This window comes from Leopardus geoffroyi, chromosome E2 (genome assembly GCF_018350155.1).
Source record: "Leopardus geoffroyi isolate Oge1 chromosome E2, O.geoffroyi_Oge1_pat1.0, whole genome shotgun sequence".
Taxonomy (NCBI): Eukaryota; Metazoa; Chordata; class Mammalia; order Carnivora; family Felidae; genus Leopardus; species Leopardus geoffroyi.
In genome coordinates, this window is record NC_059335.1 from 17,879,065 (window position 1) to 17,902,401 (window position 23,337).

At 58.3% G+C, this 23,337-nt stretch overlaps 2 protein-coding genes and 1 long non-coding RNA gene across 4 annotated transcripts; 2 read left to right on the plus strand and 1 right to left on the minus strand.

Annotated features, from left to right (window-relative positions):
* The first annotated feature begins 227 nt into the window (after window positions 1-227).
* Window positions 228-2,484, plus strand: IGFLR1 (IGF like family receptor 1). The gene is made up of 5 exons (XM_045441202.1): window positions 228-343; window positions 468-690; window positions 1,160-1,344; window positions 1,649-2,027; window positions 2,111-2,484. Exons 2-5 carry the CDS (start codon window positions 534-536, stop codon window positions 2,434-2,436), a joined length of 1,047 nt encoding a protein of 348 aa, XP_045297158.1. The 5' UTR covers window positions 228-343; window positions 468-533; the 3' UTR covers window positions 2,437-2,484.
* Window positions 2,485-2,864: 380 nt separating this feature from the next.
* KMT2B (lysine methyltransferase 2B) lies at window positions 2,865-23,181 on the minus strand. 2 transcript variants are annotated; one of them, XM_045440899.1, is made up of 37 exons: window positions 22,807-23,181; window positions 21,612-21,684; window positions 19,221-21,367; window positions 18,867-18,980; window positions 18,624-18,774; window positions 18,079-18,358; window positions 17,862-17,917; window positions 17,338-17,616; window positions 16,905-16,999; window positions 16,526-16,624; window positions 16,276-16,389; window positions 15,989-16,135; window positions 15,790-15,885; window positions 15,201-15,318; window positions 14,562-14,675; window positions 14,199-14,383; window positions 14,036-14,125; window positions 13,841-13,945; window positions 13,634-13,707; window positions 12,929-13,044; window positions 12,741-12,832; window positions 12,521-12,658; window positions 11,518-11,676; window positions 11,170-11,290; window positions 11,014-11,092; window positions 10,752-10,912; window positions 9,458-9,685; window positions 8,078-9,374; window positions 7,906-7,995; window positions 7,719-7,828; window positions 4,784-4,921; window positions 4,628-4,702; window positions 4,352-4,529; window positions 3,966-4,073; window positions 3,767-3,850; window positions 3,518-3,647; window positions 2,865-3,427 (listed from the first exon to the last, which is right to left on the minus strand). In XM_045440899.1, exons 1-37 carry the CDS (start codon window positions 23,164-23,166, stop codon window positions 3,152-3,154), a joined length of 8,277 nt encoding a protein of 2,758 aa, XP_045296855.1. In that variant the 5' UTR covers window positions 23,167-23,181; the 3' UTR covers window positions 2,865-3,151. The 2 variants fall into 2 exon arrangements, with proteins under 2 accessions (XP_045296855.1, XP_045296853.1); XM_045440897.1 differs by having other exon boundaries at window positions 11,170-11,317.
* On the plus strand, window positions 4,220-17,815 carry LOC123578328. The gene is made up of 3 exons (XR_006702318.1): window positions 4,220-4,231; window positions 5,713-5,717; window positions 17,705-17,815. It is a non-coding gene; the product is annotated as an uncharacterized LOC123578328 (long non-coding RNA).
* Window positions 23,182-23,337: the final 156 nt, after the last annotated feature.

Here is a 23,337-nt window from a genome sequence, read left to right on the forward strand (position 1 = left end):
AGCCCGGAGGAGATTGGGGTTAGGAGCTAAGGTAAGGCCCCTGGGAGTTGAGTGGGAGTCTCCAGAGGGTGAGGTCCGGGTGCTCCATGCCAGCTCCCCTGAGGTGGGAGTTCGCGATACCTAATAGTTAAGCTTACTGTATGCTAGGTGCTGTTCTAAGCAGTTTACTTCTAGTAATGGTTTTAAGTCTTCGAAATAAACCTTTGAGACAGGTACTGTTCTCCTGTTTTAGGGATGAGAAAAGAGGTAAGGAAGATGGCAGCGGTGGGATATGAATCCACTCTGTGGTTCCTGAGTCCTCATTCTAGCAATCTAGAGGCCTTGGTGGTCCTACTAATAACGGGTCAGGAGTTGGAGTAGGGGCAGGGGCGGGGGGAGGGCGGTAGGTTCCCCGTCTTCCAAAACGGTTTGGGTATCCCAAGCCCCCACATCACTGCTTCCTTCTTCTGCCCCGGTTTCCTGGAAAGTGTGACAGAGGCGCTGTGGCCGGAAGTTCTGTGGTCACGGCCCCCCAGGCTACAGACCCCGCCCGGATGGGGCCCCTACGCCGCCTCCTGACTGCGGCACTACTTCTGGCTCAGGCTGCGCCTCAGGAGGCCTCCCAGCACTGCGGGCGCCTAGAGTACTGGAACCCTGATAACCGGTGCTGCAGCAGCTGCCTGCAGCGCTTTGGGCCGCCCCCCTGCCCGGGTGAGGAGCAGGGGCCAGGGTATGAGGGCGGAGCCAGGAGGTGATAAGGAGATGGGGAAGGGACGAGGTCTGTGGATTATTGTCTGTGAGGCTTCCTTCTGCGTGGGGGCGGCCGGCCCTATGCAGATAAGACAGCAGGGGCGCTGAGCCTGTGACGGAAGGGATGGTACGGGTTACGTTAGTGCCACGGCGAAGTGGTCCTGCCGGTGAGAGGGGCCGGATCTCGGCGGTGTTCAGAGGGTGGGCTGTGTGGCTAAATCGGGAGTGGGTGGGGCTTGGTGCCGAAGCGGGGCGGGGCCTGTGTAGAGAGGGTCTTGAGCCTGCTTGGCCAGTGCGGGGAGGGTGGCACGTCCACTGATAGGGTGGGTGAGTAGAGTACAAGGTCGGGATAGGACAAAGGGGAAAGGGCGTCGTTAGTGCAGAAGAGGAGGGGCTGGGCGGCCACACGTGAGACTTTGTTTCCCACCAGACTACGAGTTTTCGGAAAACTGCGGATTCAATGATTTTGCCGATCACGTGACATACCCCTTCAAAGAGTGTCCCTTTGGGCAGTGCAACCCCAACAATGCGGAGCTATGTAGCCCTTGTGGCGCCGGAGCCACGGCCCCCGCTCCCGCAGGGAGCAGGAGCGGAACCCAGCGTCGCTGCAGAGAGGTGCGGGTAGGCCCCGGAGGGCCTGGGAAGGGGTGCAGCCTGTCGGAAGCGGGACAGGGGCTGGGGGGCGTGGTTTGGGGTTAGGTGGGCGGGGTCTGGACTAAGGGAGGGAGTGTAGTCCCACTGAAGAGAATAATAGGGTTGGGGGAATAGTAGTATCAGGAGACCTACCTGGGTTAGGGCGTGGGTCGCTGGCTCAGGTGGGGATTTGGTCTCACTGAGGAATGTAAGGATGGGAGGTTCAGGCTGAGGGGGGCAGAAGTGGGTGGGGCACGCCTCCAGCTTTACTCCAACCTATTTGCAGAAGCCGGTCCCTCCCAAGGAGCCCTGTCCTCTCAAGTCTGGGAAACCCAGAGTCTATAGCTCCCAGGAGCCCAGCCCATCAGCGATTTCCAGTGTCTCCTCGACACCTGAACGCAACGTCACTCAGCAGGCCTTGCCGAATTTTGCCCTGCCAGTGGTGCTGGTTCTCATGGTGCTGGTTCTGCTGGTGACCTCAGCAGTGATCCTTCTGCTTGCCCAGCGGTGTCACCGCCGGGCAAAAGTCCTCCATCCCTACCCCGGTTTGGTTTGTGGCGACACCAATATCCATACGGTCTTCTCCTTGCCCTCGTCCTTTCCAGGCTCCCTGGAGACATCAGACACAGGGGATAAGGTCTCTCTGGTTCCACTCCTGGGCAGAGGTTAGTTGGGGACATGCCAGGGAGGGAAAAGGTGGACTAGAAGGTTGCCTTTCCTCTTCCTCACCCCTCCATTTGTCTCCCAGAACTGCCGAGTCTGGCATCACAGCCCCTGTCTCGCCTCCTGGATGAGCTGGAGGTGCTGGAGGAGCTGATAGTGCTGCTGGATCCTGAACCTGGGCCAGGTGGGGGGATGGCACGCGGCACCACGAGACACCTGGCAGCGAGGTACGGAGTGCCCGCTGCCTGGTCCACCTTTGCCTACTCACTGCGACCCAGTCGCTCGCCACTGCGGGCCCTGATCGAGATGGTGGTGGCAAGGGAGCCCTCTGCTTCTCTGGGGCAGTTTGGCACACACCTGGCCCAGCTGGGGCGGGCAGATGCGCTGCAGGTGCTGTCCAAACTTGGCTGATCTGGGGCTTGTTCGGCCTACTCCTCAATAAAGTTTCCCATGAATTGCCTGCTGCCTCTGGGCCTCATTAAGGTGCCCTTTTGAAATACGGTCTTAACTGGGCCAAGACCCAACGGGAATCCCCTCATTCCACCATGCGCAACTAGACCAGATGTGGGAGCCGGCCTCGTGCCTCTGGGCACCCATGGTCCCGAGAAATGGCCCTGCTACCCTGGGGAGAGCTCATTCACAGGGGCCCAGCCGCATTCTAACTGGGAATATGTTGAACATTTGTTGCTCCGAAGCCTTAACAGACCCTCACAATTTACTTGTAATTCTGAGTAATAGCCTCACCCTTCTATGGAGGCTGACAGGCTTCCCGGGCCAAGGCATGGCGAAACGGGAGCTCCTACCTGCCCCCAGCACCACACGAACGGGAACACCACCTCTCCAAACATTGACAGACTTTATTACGGGAGGTTCCCACCTGGGATCCCACCCTCTTAAATAAAAAAGTGCATAGAAAAGAAGGGATTTAGAAACCTTTGTACAGTATCTACATCCTGGGCCCCCAGGGCAGGAAGGGGGCGATTGCTGGGTGGGGTGGAGGCAGGGCCTTTGCCACCTGCATGCCCACATCCACCCTGAACAGGAGGGTGGGGGTGAGATGCTCTGGGAGGGAGCCCCCAGACGAGGGGCAAGATGGCAGCAGGGGGTGTGGTGGGCAGCCACGGCTTCAGTTCAGGAACCGACGGCAGCGCTTGGCGCCACAGTTGCAGGGCAGCTTGTTGCTGGCATCCTCAATGGGGAACTTGTAGTCATAGGTGAGCTCCTCACCACGCAGGATGCGGCGCAGGGCGAAGATGACGATGTGCTTCTGGCCCTCCACGTGGATGACTCGAGAGAAGCAGTTGGGCTCACACGAGTGGTTGATGAAGCGGGCAGCATTGCCGTGCATTGTGGCATCCACCACATCAAAGTCATCCATGCGGAACATGTAGCACCCGATACCCTACGGGGATAGGATAGGGCAGTCAGGTGCTCCGTTCCCACGGATCAGCCCCACTTTATCCCCTCGTTCCCACGGCCTGGGGGAGCCCACCTTCCCGTCGTAGAACTTCTCCCGCTTGTCAGTCAGCACAGAGCGAATGACGATACCGGAATACTCAATGACCATCTCGCCAGCATCGATGTTGCGCTTACAGAACAGGCCCCGCCCATGGATGGCAGATCTGTGGGGTAGGATAGGCAAGGGGGAGCTCAGGGGGCAGGGGGACAGAACCAAGGCAGCCCCACACCAGGGCACCTGTCCATCCACCCAAGGGGCATCCTCCCCCCCAACCCCACTAACCTGTAGACACCCACAGCCTCTTTGGATGTCTTCTTGAGGTGGCGAAAGCGCATGGCCATGGGCAGCTCCAGGCTGGTGGCACGTCTGGTGGGGTCGGCAGTGTCACAGGCTGGTACCCAGGAATGACCTCTCTTGCCCCTGGTCACCCTCTTTAGGACCCTTCCAGAACACCCCCAGCACCCTGGCCTGCCCTCCATACCTGGTTGACCTGAGCTGCACCTCATCCTCTTCCTCGTCACAGGTGGCTCCCTCAGGGAGCACCCGGTGCTGGGAGGCCAGGAAGTTGAACATGTCAAAGGTACACTTCCTGCAGCAGAGAGAGGAGGAAAGAAGAGAGGATCACAGCCATTCCTTCAAAAAGATGCCACCTACCTACCCATTGGCTTGGGCCTGCCGCTGACAAAAGAAATACCGCTACCACTGGAGACAGAGAAAAGGGGAATGGAGGGGGTTCGTTCTTCCGATGTGAACTTTAGGAATAATTCCTGGAGTGGCCTGGCATCTTCTCCCAGGCCTCAGTTTCCAATCTCTACAGACTTCATTCCCATGCTTGAGAACTCCCACAGGGCTCCCCAGACCTCTCACCGGAGATAGACCTCGGCACGGGCTGCCCCGTGGGGATTCAGGGGTGGTTCCTCCTGGCCCTCTCCCTGCTGGTGGTAGCGGAACTTATAGTGCTGGCAGCGCTGGGCCCCGGGAAGCTGTTCTGCCAGGAAGATGACAGCGTCGTGGTGGATGCCCAGAAGCCTTGCCCCGCTCATTCCTGGGGAGAGTCAAAGGTGAGGACACACAGGTCATGGCAGAGGCCCACCTTGTCCTCTGGGAGTCCTTCCAGCATCCCTGTGGGCTCTCCCCACTTACCACTGAAGGAGAGATGTCGGAGGCGGGCGTGCCCTCGGGCCTCTTGCACCTTCTCAATCAGAGTTCTCCATGCCCCTGAGGAGGGAGCAGGGCCAGAGCAGTCAGGACGGTGCTCCACCAGACACCTGCCCTCCGTCACCACTACTCCCGACTCACCCTCCAAGCTCTCTGCCTCCACGCTGAACCCATCCTCACTGCTGATCTCAAAGCGTAGATGTGGGCCAGCCCGTTTGGGGGCCTGGTTCTCTTTGTCCTCTGGGGATGGAGGCTCTTCCTCGGAGCTCGAAGCCTCACCTGATCCCAAGCAGCAGGTCACAGTAGGTGAGGGTCACCACTCCTGGACTCCAGAGTCCCCGGTTCCCCACCACCCTCCCTTCCTCTCCCTGCACAAGCACAGACACTTGGTCGGTGGCTCTCTTCCTGCTCTAATTACCGAGTGAACCCTACAGGATGGACATTATTATTCTTTTTAATGTTTACTTACTTATTTTGGAGAGAGAAGAGAGAGAACGAGCACAAGCAGGGGAGGGACAGAGAGAGAGGGAGACAGAGGATCCGAAGTGGGTCTATGCTGACAGCAGAGAGCCTGATGCGGGGTTGGAACTCACAAACCGTGAGATCATGACCCAAGCCAAAGTCAGGCACTTAACTGACTGATCCGCCCAGGCGCCCCTGGACATTTTTTTTTTTTTTCTACAGGGCCTGCGGTCCCTTTTCTATGGGAGTTCTTGGCTAGATGAGCATTTACACAGAGGCCTGGAGTGCCCTGGCTCTGCAGGACACACTTCTGGTTCATTCAAACCCAGTTTACAAAAATGCCCATCTACACCCCTCATTCTTTCTCTCACAGAGAATTTGAAATACCAGAGAGGTGCATTTTACACATGTATTTTTATATACACAGCATATCTGTATAAATACTGCAAATTTATTATTATATAGGCCCCTAACCACAGAGTCAAGTACGTGTATCTTATGAGCTATTTAAGGGATCTCTCAGGGGCCAAAGATTTGGAAAACATAGAAGACAGAAGTTGTTGCTATAGGAGATGTGGATATGAGAGACAGTGGAACGTCAAGGACAGCTCAGGTTTGGGACCTGAACACCCAGAAGGATAAAACTGCCAATGACTGAGATGATGAGGGAGAGGGAGGAACAAGTTTGGGGTGAAGGTCAAGAGCTCAGTCTGGGACATGCTGAGTCTGAAATTCCCCTTAGAGAACCTGCCCTTGCAACCTGCTGGGGGAGACGGCAAACAGGTGGCAGGATCTAGGAGCCCAGCAACCAATCTGGGGGCTGTCAGAATTAGAGATGGGATCCAGAGCCATGCAGTAGCTGAGAACATCTGAGAGTACAGATAGAGAAGTCAAAGCCAGGGCCCTGGGACATGCCAAAGTGACAGGCTGGGGCAATGACGAGGTATAACTAGATTGGTGAGGAGAGGGGTGGAGTTCTGGAAGCCAGAGAAGGAAGTGCTGCAAGGAGGGAAATCAGTGCAAATGCTGCTGCTTGCTTAAGCAGGGTGTGGACTGAGGACTGTCATGGCTGGGGGGCGGGCGTGGGGGGAACCTAAGTTTGAGTGGAGTACACTTTAGCAGAGAGGCAGGACCCACTGTGGTCGCGCTTTCTCCCCACACCACTTCTCTGCGCCAACCTGACCGCGTGCCCTCCCAGCCCTAGGCATGCCTCTAAACCTGATTTGCTGTGCGACCCACATCATCTCCAGGCCTCAGTGCCCCTGCATCCACCTCTGACAGTTTCTTCTACCTCCTCTTTGCCCTTGTCCCATCCTCACCTCCACTGTTCCCTGAACCCGACAGGCTGACTACAGGGGCCTCGGCCAGGTGCTCTCATTGCCTTCTTTCTCACGGTGCTCGTTCTCAGCTGCAGTACACTTGCTAATGTACGTGTCTGTTTCCTCTACCAAAATGTGGCATGGTCCCTAAGGGTGGGGACCTGTCCGTCATGGTCACTGCCATAACTTCACACCACCTCTGACCCCCATATGTGGTCTTTCAGTTAAGCAGTCTCTGTCTACCTCGCTCCGCTTCCACGCTCAGTAACTCAGCACTACGTAACGAGAGAATCCACACATGTGGACAGGACTCGGGCCAGGAGAAATTCCGAGCCTCAGGCTGCTCAGTTGCCAGCTTGCTTGGCTGTAGCCTACCCCTCTGCCGTGGTCCTCTGTAACCAACACAGCACTGCCCTCCTAGCTTCACTGAGGTTGGCAGCCCAATCCACTCTGTGTGCCCCCATCCTGTGTCCTGATGTCTCTGCCAGTGCGCTAACCTCACCTTTCCCCCAACGCAGCAGTCTCCTATTCAAACCCAACCACCATGCCTCCTCCCACCTCCGCTTCCATCCACAAGCCCCCTTCCCCCTCCTCCGCGGCTCTGCTGTCTGAGCCCTCACACAAACCCCTCTAGGTTGCTGCCTTCCCCTCAGACCCTTACGCAACCTTGCTGGCAAGATGCCTAAGTCTTGTTCTGGCTTCCTCATCAACCACAGTCTTCAATTCTGGACCCTGATACAGCATCCTTCCCAGCCGGTACACCAATCCTAAACCCCACATGCCTGGTGTTCTCTGAGGCAGTTAGGACTACCGACTATTCCCTTCCCAGGGCCTCTGGGACACCACTCTGCTGTGATCTCCTTCCTACTGTTCCTGCCCCTCCGGGTCCTAGGTGAGCTCTATCCTCATTGGCACCCAGGTGCTCTTATCTAGCTGCATGGCTCTGAATCCCATCCCATTCTGACAGCCCCCCCAGCTGCTCAGCTTTACTAGGAACCTAACCCTCTGACCTTGGCAGATTACGTTCTGAAGCTGACCCCCGGGCTCCTGGGCATGCTACACATGTACTTTCGAAGGGCCTCTTACATGGAGCTGAAACTTCCTCTCCATGACCGTTTCTGCCATGGGTCACACTTTCCCTGAGAGCGTTTCTAGAACTCTTCACACCTAGTCTCGGGCTCATAGCCAGGTGGGTGTGCGATGTGTGTTTTCGGAAGTGGCCTGATTCTGAACTGACCATCACCCAGCTAAGGCAAGCACAAGGCAGGGAAGCAGAGTGACAGGCCGGTTCCTACCTGAGTAGTGGTGCCACTGGGACTCAAGCAGCAGGTCGGGGGGACCATCAGGGGCCCGAGGAGGACCACCTTCTGGGAGTGACAGCAGAGGGGACCGGTCCTGGAGGGGCCTGTAAGGAGAGACCTGTCAGAAAAAGGAAGGGACAGAGGTCCTAGAGCCTCCAGGGAAAGGGGACTGGCTACTCACCTTGGGCTTTCCTCCCCTGTGGGCTCCCCAGGCTCATCCAAGTCAAGAACTCCACGCACTGTGGGCGTTTTCATCCTTACTCGGCTAAACCTGGGGGAGGAACCCCGAGAAGGCTGAGCTGCTTTCCCCTGCCCACCTCTCACCCTCCTCCAGACTCAGCACACTCACTCACCCGCTGCCACTAAGCCCTGGACCCTGGGGGGCATCCTCCAAGGACTCTCCATCTTCCTCCAGCCGGGGAGTCTTGTTTGGGGGAGGCGCTGGTGGGGAACGGCCAGAGAAGGTGGACACTCTCTTGACGCGGATGGCCTGATGGGGTGGGCTGGGGGGTCCACTGCTCAACACCAGGGTCAGTGGAGGAGGGGGTGGGGGTGGGGCGGGGCGGACCACCCCTACCACTGGCAACACACCCAGCAGCGGTCCTGGGGGCAGAGTCCAGGAAGCAGGGGCTGTAGGGGGGATGGGAGGGGGCAGAGGTGGCTGCTTCACTGGGGGTGAGACGGGTTCACCCTCCCCAGCCATCTTCACAAACACTTGCCCCAACTTGTTGACAAGAATGATTTTGGATGTGGCGGGTTTGGGGGGCTCAGGGGCAGGGCCCAGGCTCAATACCCGGACCCCTGGGGCCCCAGGGAGCCAGGCAAACGTCCGAGTGGGGTCAGCTGGGCTAGGGGGTAGGCCCTGGGAAGGCTGGCTGCCATTGGCCAGGGGAGGTGCTGGGGGGAGGGGTTCCTCTCTGGGTCCAGCACCTCCCTCTCCAGGCCCTCCTAGGTTCTTCAACACAAAATCCACAATTTCTGACGGCAAGTCCTCAGGAGGTCGGGTTCTGTCCCCTGCAGCCCCGATGACCCCAGCCCGGCCCACTCCTGGCCCTGAAGGAGGAGTCCCCTGGCCCCGAGGCTGCTGGACTGCCTCTGCCTCGCTGTCTGTGCCGTCATCCACTCCGTCCAGCTGTTCGATGCGGGGGGTTCCAGGGAGGGCACCAGGGGCCAGGGCAGGGCCAGACACCACAGTCACAGGGAAGTGGACATAGCGGGGGGTAGGGCTAGCCTCCTCCTCTGAGCTGTCCCCTGGACCCCCGTGGCTGCTCCCCACTGCCCCTGCGGCCACAATCTCTTCCTGGAAGGGCTCAGTCCCCAGCAGGCTGGCCGCAAAGTCCAGGTCAGCAGCACTCAGTCCTGACACCACCTCCATGTCCTCAAAGTCTGGGCCCAGGTCTTCAGGGGGTGGTGGAGGAGATGGGGCTGGGCCAGGGGGAGCCAGCTCCCCTGAGGTAGGTGTGAGGGCTCTAACGACTGAGGTAGGAGGGGGCACCCTGAGCTGTGGGGAGGTTCTGAGAGGGGGAGAGGCCCGCCGCGACGGTGGCAGCCTTGGGGTCAGGGGGCTGGGACGACGGGAGCGTCTGGGGGGAGCTGGAAAGTCCAGGTCTCCCACCGTAGGGATGTGGTGGGTCAGAGAAGATGGACTTCCTGTTGGGGGGAAGGGTCAGTGTCAGCCACAAGCTCCTGCCTCACCCACCCACCCCCTCTCCCCAACAGTCCCAGGTACTCACCAGGGGAGGGCAGGGGTCCAAAGGAGACACCCCCCAAGGGCCTCCGGGATGGTGAGTAGTTGGGCACTTTGATTCGAGCCCCTGAGAAGGAACGGGGGGCTGGAGGAGGGGCAATGCTGAGATCTGGCCGAAGTGGGGGGTCCAGGTTCTGAACAGGTGAGTGGTGCTCAGGAGCTCCAGGGATAAGGGCATCTGTATCTGGCGGGGCGTCCACATGATCCGGGGGTTCTAAAGAGGCAGGAGAATGGCATCAGGAATGACAAGGACCCTGTCAAAGCCTCTCCTCACACACCCTCCCTTCTTTTGAGCCAACCAAGGCTTCTCCACCCCCACCCAATGGTCTGGTCACAATGTGCACTGGTTCCCAGTCATCACCCAGGTTCCACAGCCCTCTGTGGTTTCTTTAAAATGTCCACACACACCTGGGTCAGGGTCCCTCTGTAACTCCTCCTCACCCATCTCTGCCATCTCCCCCATTCCTGGCTGCCTACTGTTCTCTGACTCAGGCCCCACATTCCACAAGGGGCACTGCGTGCTCTCCAGCAGGGCCAGTCCTACCACTTTCTCACCTGCACTGTGCATCCCTGCCACATCAAACACATCCGCCTCATGCTGGCGCTTGGGGCTCCCTATTACCTGGCTCCACCCGAACTGTGAGAACAAATCTCTGCTGCCGCCTCCAACACTCCCCTGCTTCCAGCCAGGGTGGCTGCACCCTCCTCCCCTCTCCACTTCATATTGGAACCTGGCACAAACTCCTATTCTGCAAACATAATCCGAATCTCTTCCTTCTCCCTTTCAGCTCACAACCTCTCCTTTTACTGATCTCCAAGCCCAATCTTTGAGGTGTGCCATCCAGCGCTTGGCTACATCCCTCAGCACTGGTACAGCTATGAGGGGACCAATTCGGTTTGAATCCTGATTCCACCACTGTGTTATGTAGAGAGCAACTGCCCTTTTTAAGCTGCAGTTCGGCAGAGCTTGCACCTTCCTTGTAAGGCTGTGAGGAGCACCACGGGAGCACACAACCCCAAGTCAGGTGGCCATAAACATTATCTGTTTGTCCAGAAGCTGCCACCCCCCACAAGTAGGTAGCATGGTGCTCTTCCCTCACTTCCTGCAAAATGCTGAGCACAGTCCCTAGCACATAATGCTATCAGTTACTGACATCATGACAAACGGAAGAACGACAAATAAACCTAGAGTATCTTTAGGGGAGAGGGGAACTGGGTAGTGGGAAACCGTTTGAGGGCAGCATTCAGGGAAGGAAATGAGGGAGTTCCAACACCCATACCTGAGGAAGGGGTAGGGCTGTGCACAATGGTCTGGTTCTCCTCTGCTGCCTCCAGGTGAACTGGCTCTTCCCTTGGACCCCACGGACGATACTCCAGAATACGACACCGATACCAGCAGCGCCGCCGAGCATCCACTGTGCTCCAGTACAGACGGGAGCACCTGTCAGGTGGGTGTGTGGGTCAAGAGAGTCAGGACAATTTGGGAAGTGGGATCCAGTCCTGGAGTCCTTCAACCCCACCCAGGCCCCCTGGGCTGCTCACTGGTAGCCAATGGGGAAGAGCCGTCCCTCGCAGTCCGAGAGATCAGACAGGGTACCCAAGGAGTCAATTCGGATGGAACCTATAGTGCAAAGAAGTGATCAGAAGGGTGGGGCCAGGCAGGGTCAGGAAGACCAGGGTACAGAGCAAGAGGCTTACCAATGAGCACATTGATGGCATCAGGTTCGAGCCCCGTCAAGAACTTTCGCTTAAAGTTGATGCCCTCAAAGTCCACATAGACTCGGCGGAGAACATCAAACCCATCGGGGGTCACAATCTCCTGGGAGGTGGGTGGCAAATGGGGTTGCTGGATTGATGGGGGGGGCGAGGGGGCTGTGAGGGAAGGCTCTGGACGCAAGGACTGGACAGTTGGGTGCCTGGCTCAAGGACTGAGGAAAACAAGGGAGACACCAAGAGGTAGCTGGGAAGGGCTGAGGGGCTAAAGGGGCCAATGAGTGGAAAAAGAGAGAGCAGTGTGGAGCTGTCTCCCCCATGGTCCTGACTCACCTTGCCATCCAGCAGGTCTGTGTGTTTCTGGCAGAAAACTTTCTTGTCGTCCTGGAAGATGCAGTAGCTGGCCCGGGCGCACATGAAGTGGAAGTTGCTGAGGCAGGAGGAAAGGCAGCAGCCCACCGTGGCTCCAGGCTTCAGGCAGAGCTCACAGCGCTGCGGGTGGAAGGGGCTGCTGACGGGAGAAGCCAGTGACCGAGACCAGGGTCTGATGCTCAGCATCACTGTCTGTGAGACTCTGCTTGGGCCCCAGTCTAGCCCAGCACCTCACATAGCAAAGGCACTCACCAAACATAACCTCTTCCCTAGATGCATCCAATGCCAGGTGCGTATCAAACCTACTTCAAATTTTCTGAAGCAGAGTGTTGCAGTAGAGAGGAAAATAACAACAGCTAACGCTTACTTAGCAGCATTTGCCATCTTTCTCACATAATTTCTTAAATATTTATTTAAGTAATCTCTACACCCAACGTGGGGCTCAAACTCAAGACCCTGAGATCAAGAGTTGCATGCTCTTCTGACTGAGCCAGATGTCCCTCTCACACCATTTTAATGTGAAACCTGTATCATTTCATTTAATCTTCACTGACCTCCCACCAAGTAGATATCCCCTGTGCTTCACTTCCTAATCCTGAGGCATCCTACGGCACCTAACCCAGGTCCCACACTGGTGAGGAGAGGTTCTAGCCCAGTCAATACCTCATCTCGTAGGGACACAGTAAGAGCTAAGTGCCACACTGCATAGAAAGCATCCAGAACAGGTTGAATCAACAAAAGATCTTCCAACTTTTAATCTCCCAGACTTCAAGCTCAAATGGGGGTGAGGGGGTAGCCGCTATCATTGCAGCACCAGAGTCCTGGGACAACCAAAAAATGATACCCAGGACCAGCGGTGAAAGGACATGTTGGGGTAAAGACTGTGAAACAGGAGCTGCCTCCCCTGCAGGGGGCCCTACCTGAGACCCCAGGGCTGCCCACCTCTCTAGGCCCGGGCTCTCACCATCTGCCTCCCTCGAGCTACAGCAGCATGCACGTTTTTGAGGGAGCCATCATTTTCCTCAAACACTTCAGCTGACCAAATGGCACAGTTGACATGTGTCCACTCATTCTGCCCAATGTATAGGAGCCGTCCCGCCTCCTGGGGGCAGAGGAGAAATGGTGTGAGGGGAGGCCCCAGGGACTAAGCCCCCAAACCTGGGACTTCACATGGTAGCCCTCACCTTAGAGTCTGCATCCCCATATTTGAGGCAGAGCGCACACTGACGGGGGTCCTCCAGGTGTGAGAAAGCAGCTGGATCCTTGCCCTGAAAAGCTGGAAGGGGTGTGGAAAGGGAAGTTCCAGAATCAGGACCTAGAGTTTGTTCCACCAACTCAGGGGCCCTGGCTTCCAGCCCCCACTTCCCAGTACCTGCTGAGGGGTCCCCTGGAGGCTGCCCTGATTCTGGGGTCTCTGGTTCCTGCTGCCTCCACTGAGCGTAGACATGGTCCAAGGATGGAGGTAACACGGCATTGGGAAGAACTCCGCTGTGGACAGGCAGGGTCAGCATCTGACACGTCTAACATGGGTGGCCACCCAAATCTTAGCCTAAACATGCCATGACACACTTGGTCCTCTCTCCATGTGGCATTTCTCCCAGTCTCCCAAATGAGCCGGGGCCCCCCCATGCCACCTGTGACACGTGAAATGCTGTTCCTCATGTCTGTAATAACTCTTTTTCCACATCTCAGCTGTCATCTCTTCTGGAAAGTCTTAGGCCCTAGGAACCTTCTCTGGGCTCTCGTATCCCCTTGGACTTTCCCATCACCACCCTGACAATCTGGCTTATCAGGCATTAATGTGCCTGTTCAACTTCAACTCCCACCCCCCAAACATGGCTAACTCATTGCTGTCCCCAACACTACCTTGCACAAAGTAGAAACAAAGCAGGCTAACTGCACAATCTGAGTTTTTGCTGACCTAGAATCCCCAAGGACGCTCCTCCTGGCTCCACCACCCTCTAGATGCTAACTCTATTCCTCGTCCATTCTCAGCCCAGGTTGACCCTGGATTCCCATGTGCCCTTGCTTTTGCCCTCATCCCCTAGATCCCCTCCTGCTACCCAGCCTTGCTCACTTCGGCAGCCGGGTACTCCGTCGCCAGTACTTGGGGTCATGGGCGTCGAACCAGCCGAACGCAGACTCTAGCAGCTGGGGAGTGGGTTAACAAAATGAGAAGAACTGGCTTCCCCAGGCAAGTTGGTGGGGGCAGGGTCTGAAGTACCCACTCTCTCTTCCCCACTTCCATTCAAGCCACCCTATAAGCTTTCCCCAAAGTTCTCACCTTCAGTAGGAGCCCCTTCATCTGGCCTCCAGCCCGGCGCTCTGGGGTTTCTCCTTCTTCTGAGTGCTTCATCAGGATGCCCACCATGTCCTCCATAAAGCTGTGCTGTAAGGGAGCTTGTCAGGATCAGAGCCCCCACCCCGCCCCCAACCCCCCTCCTCCTGACACCCACCTGTTCCTCTGTGTCCCACTCACCACGGACTTGTAGTGGCCTTCCTCGAACCGCCGACTCACGGCTTGCAGATCACAGGGCCCCGGGTGCAGCTGCTTTCCAGCCTGCCCACACTGCAGAGACAGGAAGTCAGCAGGGCTGGTGCTGGGCCTGGCCCCACCCCCCCTACCTCCCGAGCCCCCAGACCTGAGTGCACAGCAGCAATGGGCCTGCCACCTTGGAGCTCAGTAGGCCCTGGAGCACCTGGCGTAGGCCCCCCTGCAGGGCCCCACTCAGGGCCTCTCGCCAGCGGGGGTGCGTGGCCCCCGCACACGGTCCGCAGGTATATAGCACGGAGTCTGGCAGCCCAGAAAGGATCTCATAATCTTCATCTAAAACAGCCAAAGTAGGATAGGAGAGAATGGTTTGGGAGGACGTGAGAGTTGGCTCTCAGCAGCCCCTAGAGGTTGCCAAGGATATTAAGCCCACCTGTCCCATAAGGGCCTGTGTTGTGGGTAGGACAGGGACCCCTCAGGGCTGAGGCAGCAGCCCAGACACTCTGCCGCTCACCCGAGAGTCCCTCGCACTTGGCGTGCACCCAGTGGTCACACTGTGCACACTGCATCATCTTGCTCTCGTAGTCGTTGTCTTCATAGCAGCGTGTGCAGATTGGGCAGAAATTTCCTGCAGAAGAGGGAAGAAAAGGGCAAGTCAGAGGAGCTGGGGCCACTACCTGTCCCCTGGAGGTCTCTCTGGGGCCACCACCTCTTGGCTGCCGTGAGGGCTGCCTCTGCTATGTTCCATCTTGGGTCCCTACTATTCTCAAATCGTTGGCTGAGGGTAAAGCCTCTTTTAACCCTGTGACCCCAATGCCTCACAAAGAACCTTGCTAAATATGCTGCCTGAGCAAATGGGGAAAGCCCGGGTTTTCAAAGTGCTCGGTAGAGTCCTGAGATCCAGGGGACATGTCAGGGACCACCACAACAATGGGATCTAGGCCGCCCACTCCCACTGCCCTCAGAGAGAGTATGTCCCTCTATCTGAGGTACTGGCTACGCTTCCGTGGGAAAGTACCATGAATGGAAGGAAAGGTTCCGTGGCTAGAAGAGGATACAAAGCCACTAGAAAAACACATCTGTCCTGCCTGTCTAGGAGCCTGGCCCACTGCCCGGTGTCCCCCAGGGCCCAGGTCCCCTGACAGGTCCCCACCTTTCTCATAGAGCTGGGTGCACCTGGGGCAGAGGCTGTAATCTCCAGACCACTCGACGTCCCAGTTCTTCCCTGGAGTCGCCCCACAGCTCTTACAGCGTACGCAGGCTGAGCAGATCTGGGGGCGGGGGGGGCAGGGTGACATTAGGGGGAGCAGCCTGGAGCAGTGTTGGGGGGTACAGTGGGAGGAGATGGGCAAAGAAGACTGGATGGCAGGCAGGAGACAAATGAGAAAGGACAGGTAAGAGGAAAAAAAGTGAGCAAGAGAAGCAAGGAGGAAGGAGGGAGAGGAATGAAGTGGGGGAGACTGGCACAGGGAGACAGGGAGGAGTGGAGATCAGGCAGGAGCAGGGGATTCTGAGCCCAGGACCTTGGAATCCATGAGCCCCTGCAATCATCCTGTATAAGTTCTGCATGTAAGTCTCGTTTATACGAAATTTCAGAAGAGAAAATGCTATTTATCAGATAAACTCTCACAAGGACCTCTGACCTTTCCCTCCTCATGGAAGCCCTGGCCTAGAGTAAGTCTGGGGGTGGTAGCAGCCTTAATTAGAGCTCCAGAGCAAGGGGCGTGGGCCTCGTCTCTCACCCAGTGGCGCCGTTTGCGTGTGGCCCGGGTTGGGTAGCTGGGCCCCAGGCAGGCTGGATGATAAGCATGGCGGCAGCGCTCACACTCCAGGAGGTGCTGTTGGGAAGTTTGAGAAAGACAACAATGGCAGAACCTACTGACACAAGAACATCCCTCTCCTCCATGCCTCCACCCACTCGCACGGCTCCCGTGCCCAAACCTTGGATCCCCGGCCTTTGCGCCCACAGACGTGGCAAAACTTGCAGCGGCGGCAGCACCAGGTGTCATGATGTTGGGGCAGGGGCCGTTCGGCCTCCTCCAGACAGAATGGATGGAAAGGGTCACAGCAGACTTGGCAGAACACCAGCTGGGGGTGGGGAGAGTGAACAATGGGCACAGTGTGAGGCCAAGAGGCCAGGGATAAGACCCTGCTGAGAGGGCCCAAGAACTCAGGCAAGGAGGGCCAATGGAGACCTGAGGGGCTGTGGAAAAAGGCGGGGATCCAACCTCATGCAGGCCTTTACTGGCACATAGCAAGCACACCATTGGCGGCCCCCCTGGCACGGAGGTGAGCACACTGAGGCCACCCATCAGCCACACGTTCTCCAGGTCACAATCCTCCTGAGGGGAAGAGAGGACACAGGTCAGAGAGCAGCCAGGAACACAAGCCAAATTCTTCTTTAAAGCCCTGGTTTCTCATGTACGATCAAGTTTCTTCCAAACACGGTCCTTGAGACCCCCTTCCTCAATGCCATACCTTAAAATCCACACGGACCCGGTGCACTCCGTCAGGGGACTTCTGTTTTCCAGTCCAACCATTGGGAAAAGAAGTAAAGGGGCCAGGGGCCAGAGCGTCCTAGAAAGGGAGGTGGCGATCGGAAGGCCGCCAAGGCTCACCCTCTGCAGACTTCCCTCCACACTGCCGTTTCCCTCAGTCTGCCCAGCCTTGTCTCTTGCCCAGATCCTACTTTGCTTTCCAGAAGGACAGGCCTGCCTTACCCCTCAGGGCCTGTCCTCTGGTGTGGAAAACACGGCACTCAGGTGAGTCCGTTACCCTGACTTGCTAGGAAGCTCCCGAAGGGCAGGAGCCATGCCTTCCACGGGGCTCAGGGTTCTTGGTGTGGGGCCTTGCTGACCTTGTCCAGGCGCCTTCGGGCCTTAAGCTGCAACACAGGCTGCAGGGTGGGTTTGCGGGGCCGGCTCTGCTCCTCAGGTTCTGGTACTGGTAGCTCTAGGCAGGACACATAAATGGTGAGGTTCCCCTATTTAGAGGTTCCTCACCCTAAATAGGTGAGGTTCTTCCTTCCCTATTCCCCTTTCTCCACAACCCCCTAATGTTACCTGGATCCCCAGGGCCATCTTTAACTAAGACCCACTAGGATGACCCGGCTCAATAAGCTACTGAAAACCTCACGCACCAGTTCTCCCTATCCACACCAAACTACCTCCTTTCTTTGCAGTCAGCTATGTTCTCTAACATACTGGTAGGGCCCCGGGTCTGGGAACCCCGCCCCTTCTACACAAAAGACACGGGACTAACTGAAAGGGGAAGCAACAAGCAATTCGCACCATTCTCTCGGGGGGTCCGACGCCGGGGAGCAGGGGGACCCCCAGGCTCTGAGTCATCCGAGTCCTCGAAGATATCATAGGAGGGTCGCTGTTTGACGCAGCGCCGGGCTGACTTGCGCTGCAGTAGGAGGGAGTCCTGCTCCTCGGGCCCTGGGGGGGCCACCACCTCCTCCCGGGGCCCCCCAGCTCCCGCCCCCCGGCGTGGGCCTGGAGGACCAGGGGAGGCCTCAGGAGATTCATCGGAATCCCAGGGCAACAGCGTCTTCACTATCGTCCGGCCTGTGGGAACAGGGGACTTAGTAGGATCTGAGCTCAGCCAGGGACATGGGACACTGGGATGGACAAAAGCCAAAAAGAAGTGGGGCAGAAGAGAACGAGTACAGGAGAGATATGAAAGCACACGATGGAAAGACAACAAAGGTAGGAGACTGCAAAGATAAGGGGAAGAGAACAAAAAAAACATAGTTTCCTCCACACCACGGATCTAAATACGGTTGTATAAAGAAATACTCAAGTCCTGTTACCTTTTTTAGCCAACCGTTCCATCTTCCGAGCCTCTATCTTGTCACACTTCCGGTATCTGGGGAGGGGAGCAGCACGTCACCAGGGTAGGGGACTGGTGGTCTGGGGGAAGAGAGGAAGCTCTCCACAAGGATGCCAATCCCACTGCTCTGGCGGGGCAGGAGGCCTGGGTGACTGACAACCATGGGTGGGAACAGAGGCTCCGCCCAGGCTACTCACACACAGCACTGCTTCTTGGTGTTGGGGCCCCCAAACTTGGGCTTGTCCAGGCAGTTGACACAGGACCCACAGTCCTGCACACGCAGGCAGCCCCGACAGTGTCCACACCGTGCCATCCGCATCTTCTTGCCATGATGGGAGGGCAGCGAGCGCCGGGGTGTTTGGGCCAGGGTCCCTCCAGACCCGGCAGGCTCTGAGTCTCCCCCAGGCCCTGCTGACTCCACCTTTCCCCGCCGAGACCGTGATGGGACACTCTCAGTCTCAGATGCTGATGACGTATCTAGCGTAACGCAGAGGAAGGAACGGAGTCACAAAGCCACTAGGCTTTTTACCTAGATCCCATTCAATTGGCCCTCTGGTCTCCACTTCCCACAGTGCTCAGGTCCCTGGTGCCCCAAATCTGCTCTTAGACCCAGCACTCCAACCCACTTGCCACCTGCCCCAAGCATCCAACTCAGCGCCCACCCTCCTAGGCTCTTGGTGCATTTGCTCGCCCCCAAACTTGACACAGCTGTCAAATCTTCCCACAACACACCCGCCCCTACCCTCCGTGGCGATGTCCTGCCGATCCCGGAGAGGAAGAGCACTGAGGCGGGGGACGTCTTCGGGCACCATGGCCCGGGCCTGACCTAGGGCCACAGCAGCATGCCGACAGACATGTTTGATGCGGGGGCCTTGCACGGGGGACTCGGGGCCCTACGGGAGGAGAAACCAGGAATACATGTGGAAGTAGCCCCTTGTGCTCCTGCAACCAGCCTTCTTCAGAGGGCCTTCCTCCCATTCCATACCGACGGTCTCTCTCTCTTAGTTTCCATCGATTCATCTTCAGACCTGACAGAACCTCTATCTGAGAGTTGCTTGACAGTCCCCACGACTTCCTCCATCTGCCCTCCAGGGCTCGGCTGGTGGGGGGAATAAACAGGGTCAGAGGCTGGAAAGTGAGGAAAGGTAGGACCAGCGGACTAGCGTGGGGGAGGGACGGGGCCAGGGAAGGAATATAGGAAGCTGAGAGACAGGAAAGGACTGGCTCTGAGCGTTCCCTGAAATACTGGAGGCTGACTGAGGAGACAGGCAGTTAAGGAGAATTAAGAGAAGCCAGGCTGGACGATGGGTCAGGAGCCTGGCCAAAGCACCATGCTCACCGGCAACAAAGACGCCACCTTCTGCTGCTGCTGCTGATCGATCTTGAACAGCTGCACCTTGGCTCTCTTGAGGAGGCTGAACATTTTCTCCTCCACACCAGACAGTGGTAAGGAACCCAAGCCTGCAACACGGGCCTTTTCCAGTGGTGGCGGCTGCTGTGGTGGCGGCTGTGGCTGCAGTTGCAACTGTGGCTGTAATTGTGGCTGCTGTGGTGGTAATGCCTGGGGCAGCAGCTGGGTTTGCAAGGCCTGTAGGGGCTGCTGTAGCTGAGCCTGAGGCTGAGGCTGCTGCCCATTGCTCAGAGTTGGCGCCCCAGGAAGGGGCACCTCGGCCTTGACAGGAGTGGCGACCACAGGGGCAAATCGAGGCAGGCTGAGGTGGTTGGTGCGGCCCACTGCCCGTGGCTCAGGCTCAGCTGGAGAGTCATCGGCGGGAGGAGGCTCTGGCTCAGGGGCTTCAGGGGCCCCAAGAGGAGTAGTAAGCACCGATTCGTAGATCTTCAGGTGGGCTTCGCTTGGGGTAAACTGAGGCGCCCGAAGGAGCAGGGGCCTCCGGGATGGAGTGACAGGGGCAGGAAGTGGAGGTGGGGCCGGTGGAGGAGCAGGAGGAGGAGGGGGCAGTTCCCGGGTCAGTGAGGTCCAGCGAAATGTGGGTTCCCTTAGAATGGACCGTCTCTTTTCAGGAAGCGGGACTGGGGTAGAGGGGGGAGTTGGGGCACGCGGTGGAGAAGGAGCTGGTGCCGGTTCTGGGGGGGCGAGTGGGGACATGGCAACAGGAGGCCGCAGAGTAGGTGAGACTTCTACCTTTAGGGGCTTGGGGGGGTCTTCGTCCATAAATCGCCGGGGTGTCTTGATGACACGGGAGGAGCGGGCACTCACCACGGGCATAATAAACTGCCGGATATTCTTCAGGAAGGTGGTACTTTTGGGGGCCACAGTGGGGCTGTCTTCCAGAGGGCCTCCCGTGGTGGTGCTGGGGGTTGGAGTGGGAGGAGTACCTTCTGGCACTGCCCGAGCAGCTTCTCGCTCTGCCCGCTGGCTGGGAGTCAGGGGAGGCCGGCCCCTCTTCCTGGAGCATGTAGCTGGAACCACTGGAGGAGGGGATTCTTCCTGCTCCTCTGGGGCAGGAGGTGGTGGAGGTGATGGTGGGGGCAGAGGGGACACTGGGGGTGGTGGAGGACAAAGTGGGGACGAAGGAGAAGTTGAGGGAGGAGGGAGGAGAAGTGGAGGGAGGGGTGGTGGGGGCGGTGGGGGCGGAGGGGGTGGAGGAGGTGGAAGAGATGGAGGAGACGGAAGGGGTGGAGGGGGTGGAGGGGGTGGGGCGGGTGGAGGGGCTGCAGGGGCTGCAGGGGCTGGAGGCTCTGGAGGAGTCGAGGGTGGGGATGGCAGCTCTGCCTCTTCCTTTTCCTCCGCTAGCATCATCTCTTCGGGTCCAGCTCCCTCTACCTTCTCTTCCTCCTTCTCCTTGCCTTTCTCCTCTTCTGTCTCCTTCTCTCTCTCCTCCTCCAGCTTTTGCTCTTTCCTCCAGCAGGGGCCCTCTCCCTGTCCAGATCCAGCTCTTCCTTGGGGGGCATCCTGCCAGCTCTCCTCACGTTGATCTTGACCCTGACCTGATTCAACTCCCAAGGACAACTGTCCCATCTTCACTTTTTTGGCCTTTGAAACAAACTTGATGACGAGAGGGAGCCCGCCTCGGCCTCGGCCTCTACCTCCACGGCCTCCTCGCCCAGCCTGTCCTCCACGCTTAGGGGTCCCAGGTCCTGGGCCGGGCCCCTCCTTGCACTTCCAGCTGCCAGTTCGGTGTTTTACTGGAACCACAGGAGGTGGGGGCTCGGGTTTGGGGATTGTCACAGCTGCTTCTGCCACCACTACTGCTTGTTGCTTCTTCCTGCAGGGGCCTGCTGGCCGTCCTGGGGGCCGTCCCCGAGACCGACGTGGAGTGGAAGGCTCACATGTCCGGCCCCGGGGGGCTGGGGGTGCCTGGGCCCGCCGGAGAAGTTCAGTCAGTGCCTGTACCATCCGTTCTGTGCCTTCCTCACCCCGTTTCCGGGCAGGAGTCTTTGGGGGGGTAGGAGCAACATCTGCTAGGCGAGGAGGCGCAATGGGGGTCGTCTTATGCTTGCGGCCCCGACCTCGGGGGGCTCGACCTAAAAGGAGAATAGGTGTGGGGAGATGGGTCAAGCTAGCCCTGCAGACTGAAGAAGGCACTCCAGGAAGGCAAGGACTAAGTCTTACTTGTCTGTTTCCCCCACAGCCCAACCTAGCTTGGGCTTGAACACAGAACACACTCTGTAACTGATGGAGACTCTAGCGGAACAGGGAAGAGCTGACACAAAGAGCAAGAATCACATTCCTGTAAAACTACAGAGGTAGAGTTTCCCCATCACTCACCTCGCTGGGATCGGAGCGCAGAGCGCAGGGAACTGGGGGCCACATCTTCATCTGAATGAAAACCCTGAAACTCCTGATTTAGGGGACCAGAGGTGGAGGGGAAAAACAGCAGTCAGTGCCAAAGCCCTCATTTCACCTGAGACTCAGGTATGGAGATATATCCCCAGTTTCCCTCTTAACATACCCCTACCTATTTACAGAAAAACTTAAGAAGCTGGAAGATGTGAGAAGAATAGAAAACAGGGTCTCTCCCTAGGGACAGAGGCACAGGGTATTCTGATCCCCCATCCCCTGTGCCGGACCACATGAGCACAGCCACCAGTGGTTCACTGGCCCAAAAGGGAAGAGAACGGGGTCTTCCCAGGCCAGGAAGTAAACACTACCCTCAGATTCCCTCATCCTCTAACTCAGAAAACGGTGGGACTTGTTTACTCACTCTCAGAATGTAGTTTCTTCCTGAATGAAGATGGGAACGGGGCACCCAAGTGGGGTGTGTGTTTCAAATGGTTTACTGTAATAGGTTCTACTCTGAGCCCTCAGGTTACTACACACTGTCCTAAGTAATACAACCCACACCTTCCTGACTTTTCTGGGAGGCTGAGAATAAATCCTGAGCTGAACTCAGACCTGCTAGAGTTCCCAGCCTCAGCCTTTATTCCATTTCTCTTCAATCTGTGCCCCTGAGAGGAAGCCTTCCACCAGGCTACCATCCCTCCACCTTAAGAGAAAGAATCAGGGTACTGGTGAAACCAGTGATGTGTCAAATTGTAAGGCCAGGCGGAGCAGCCTACAGGTAAGAGCCCAGAGAGCCCTAGCCTAGGTCCACTAAAGCCACGCTGCTGCTGTCAACCACCACTGGTTGGGCATGCGGTACCCACAGTCTTCTCGCTCAAACCTCTACTGGCATAGCTTTGCCAACTACCAAGATCATCATCCCAGGACACTTCAGCAGGATGTGCCTCGGGCCCAAGTGCCCAGCTGCAGCCCGGCTTCTCTACCCACTTTCGGAGGCCTTTTGCACCGACACCTCCGTGCAGCCTATCTCCTCCCAGGCCTATCCGCAGGGCCCCACCATCCCTCCGCAAGGACCCTGAGAACCTCGCTTCCTCACGCCACCCCTCGGGGCCACCCAGACCCTTGGAAGCCCCCCGGCCTCCGCCCCGCCCGGCGTTGGGGACGCCTCTGACTGCCTCACCTCATCGTCGGATTCCTCGTCACTGCTCTCCTCAGGCACGCAGCCCCGGCTGGGGCCCCAGCCCCGGCCCCGGCCCCTGCCTCGGCCCCGCTGAATGCGCGGGCCGGCCCACAGGCGGCGGAGCCGGCGCAGGCCCCGGCGGAGCCCCAGCAAACGGAGCAGGGCCGTGTCCTCCCCAGGCTCGGCTCCGCCCGGCCCCGTCGCGCCGCCGCCGCGCCGCAGAGCTACCCGCACTCTCTCGGCTCCGCTGCCCCGTCCGCCGCGGCCCCCGCCCCCGCCGGAGCCCCGCGGCCGGCCCGGGAAGCGGCCCCGCGCGGAGCCAGGCCCGGGGCAACTGCCGCCGCCCGCCGCCGCCGCCATCTTGGCACCGTGAGAGGGGCCGGGGAGGCGGGGGGAGGGGCGGCCCGTGCGCAGGGCCGGGGGGAGGGGAGGGAGAGGTGGGGCGGGGCGGCTGCGGCTCACGACAGCAACCAGCGCCGCCGCGGGGCTAGCGGGAGCCGGGGGCTGGGCCGACCACGCGCGGGGCACCAC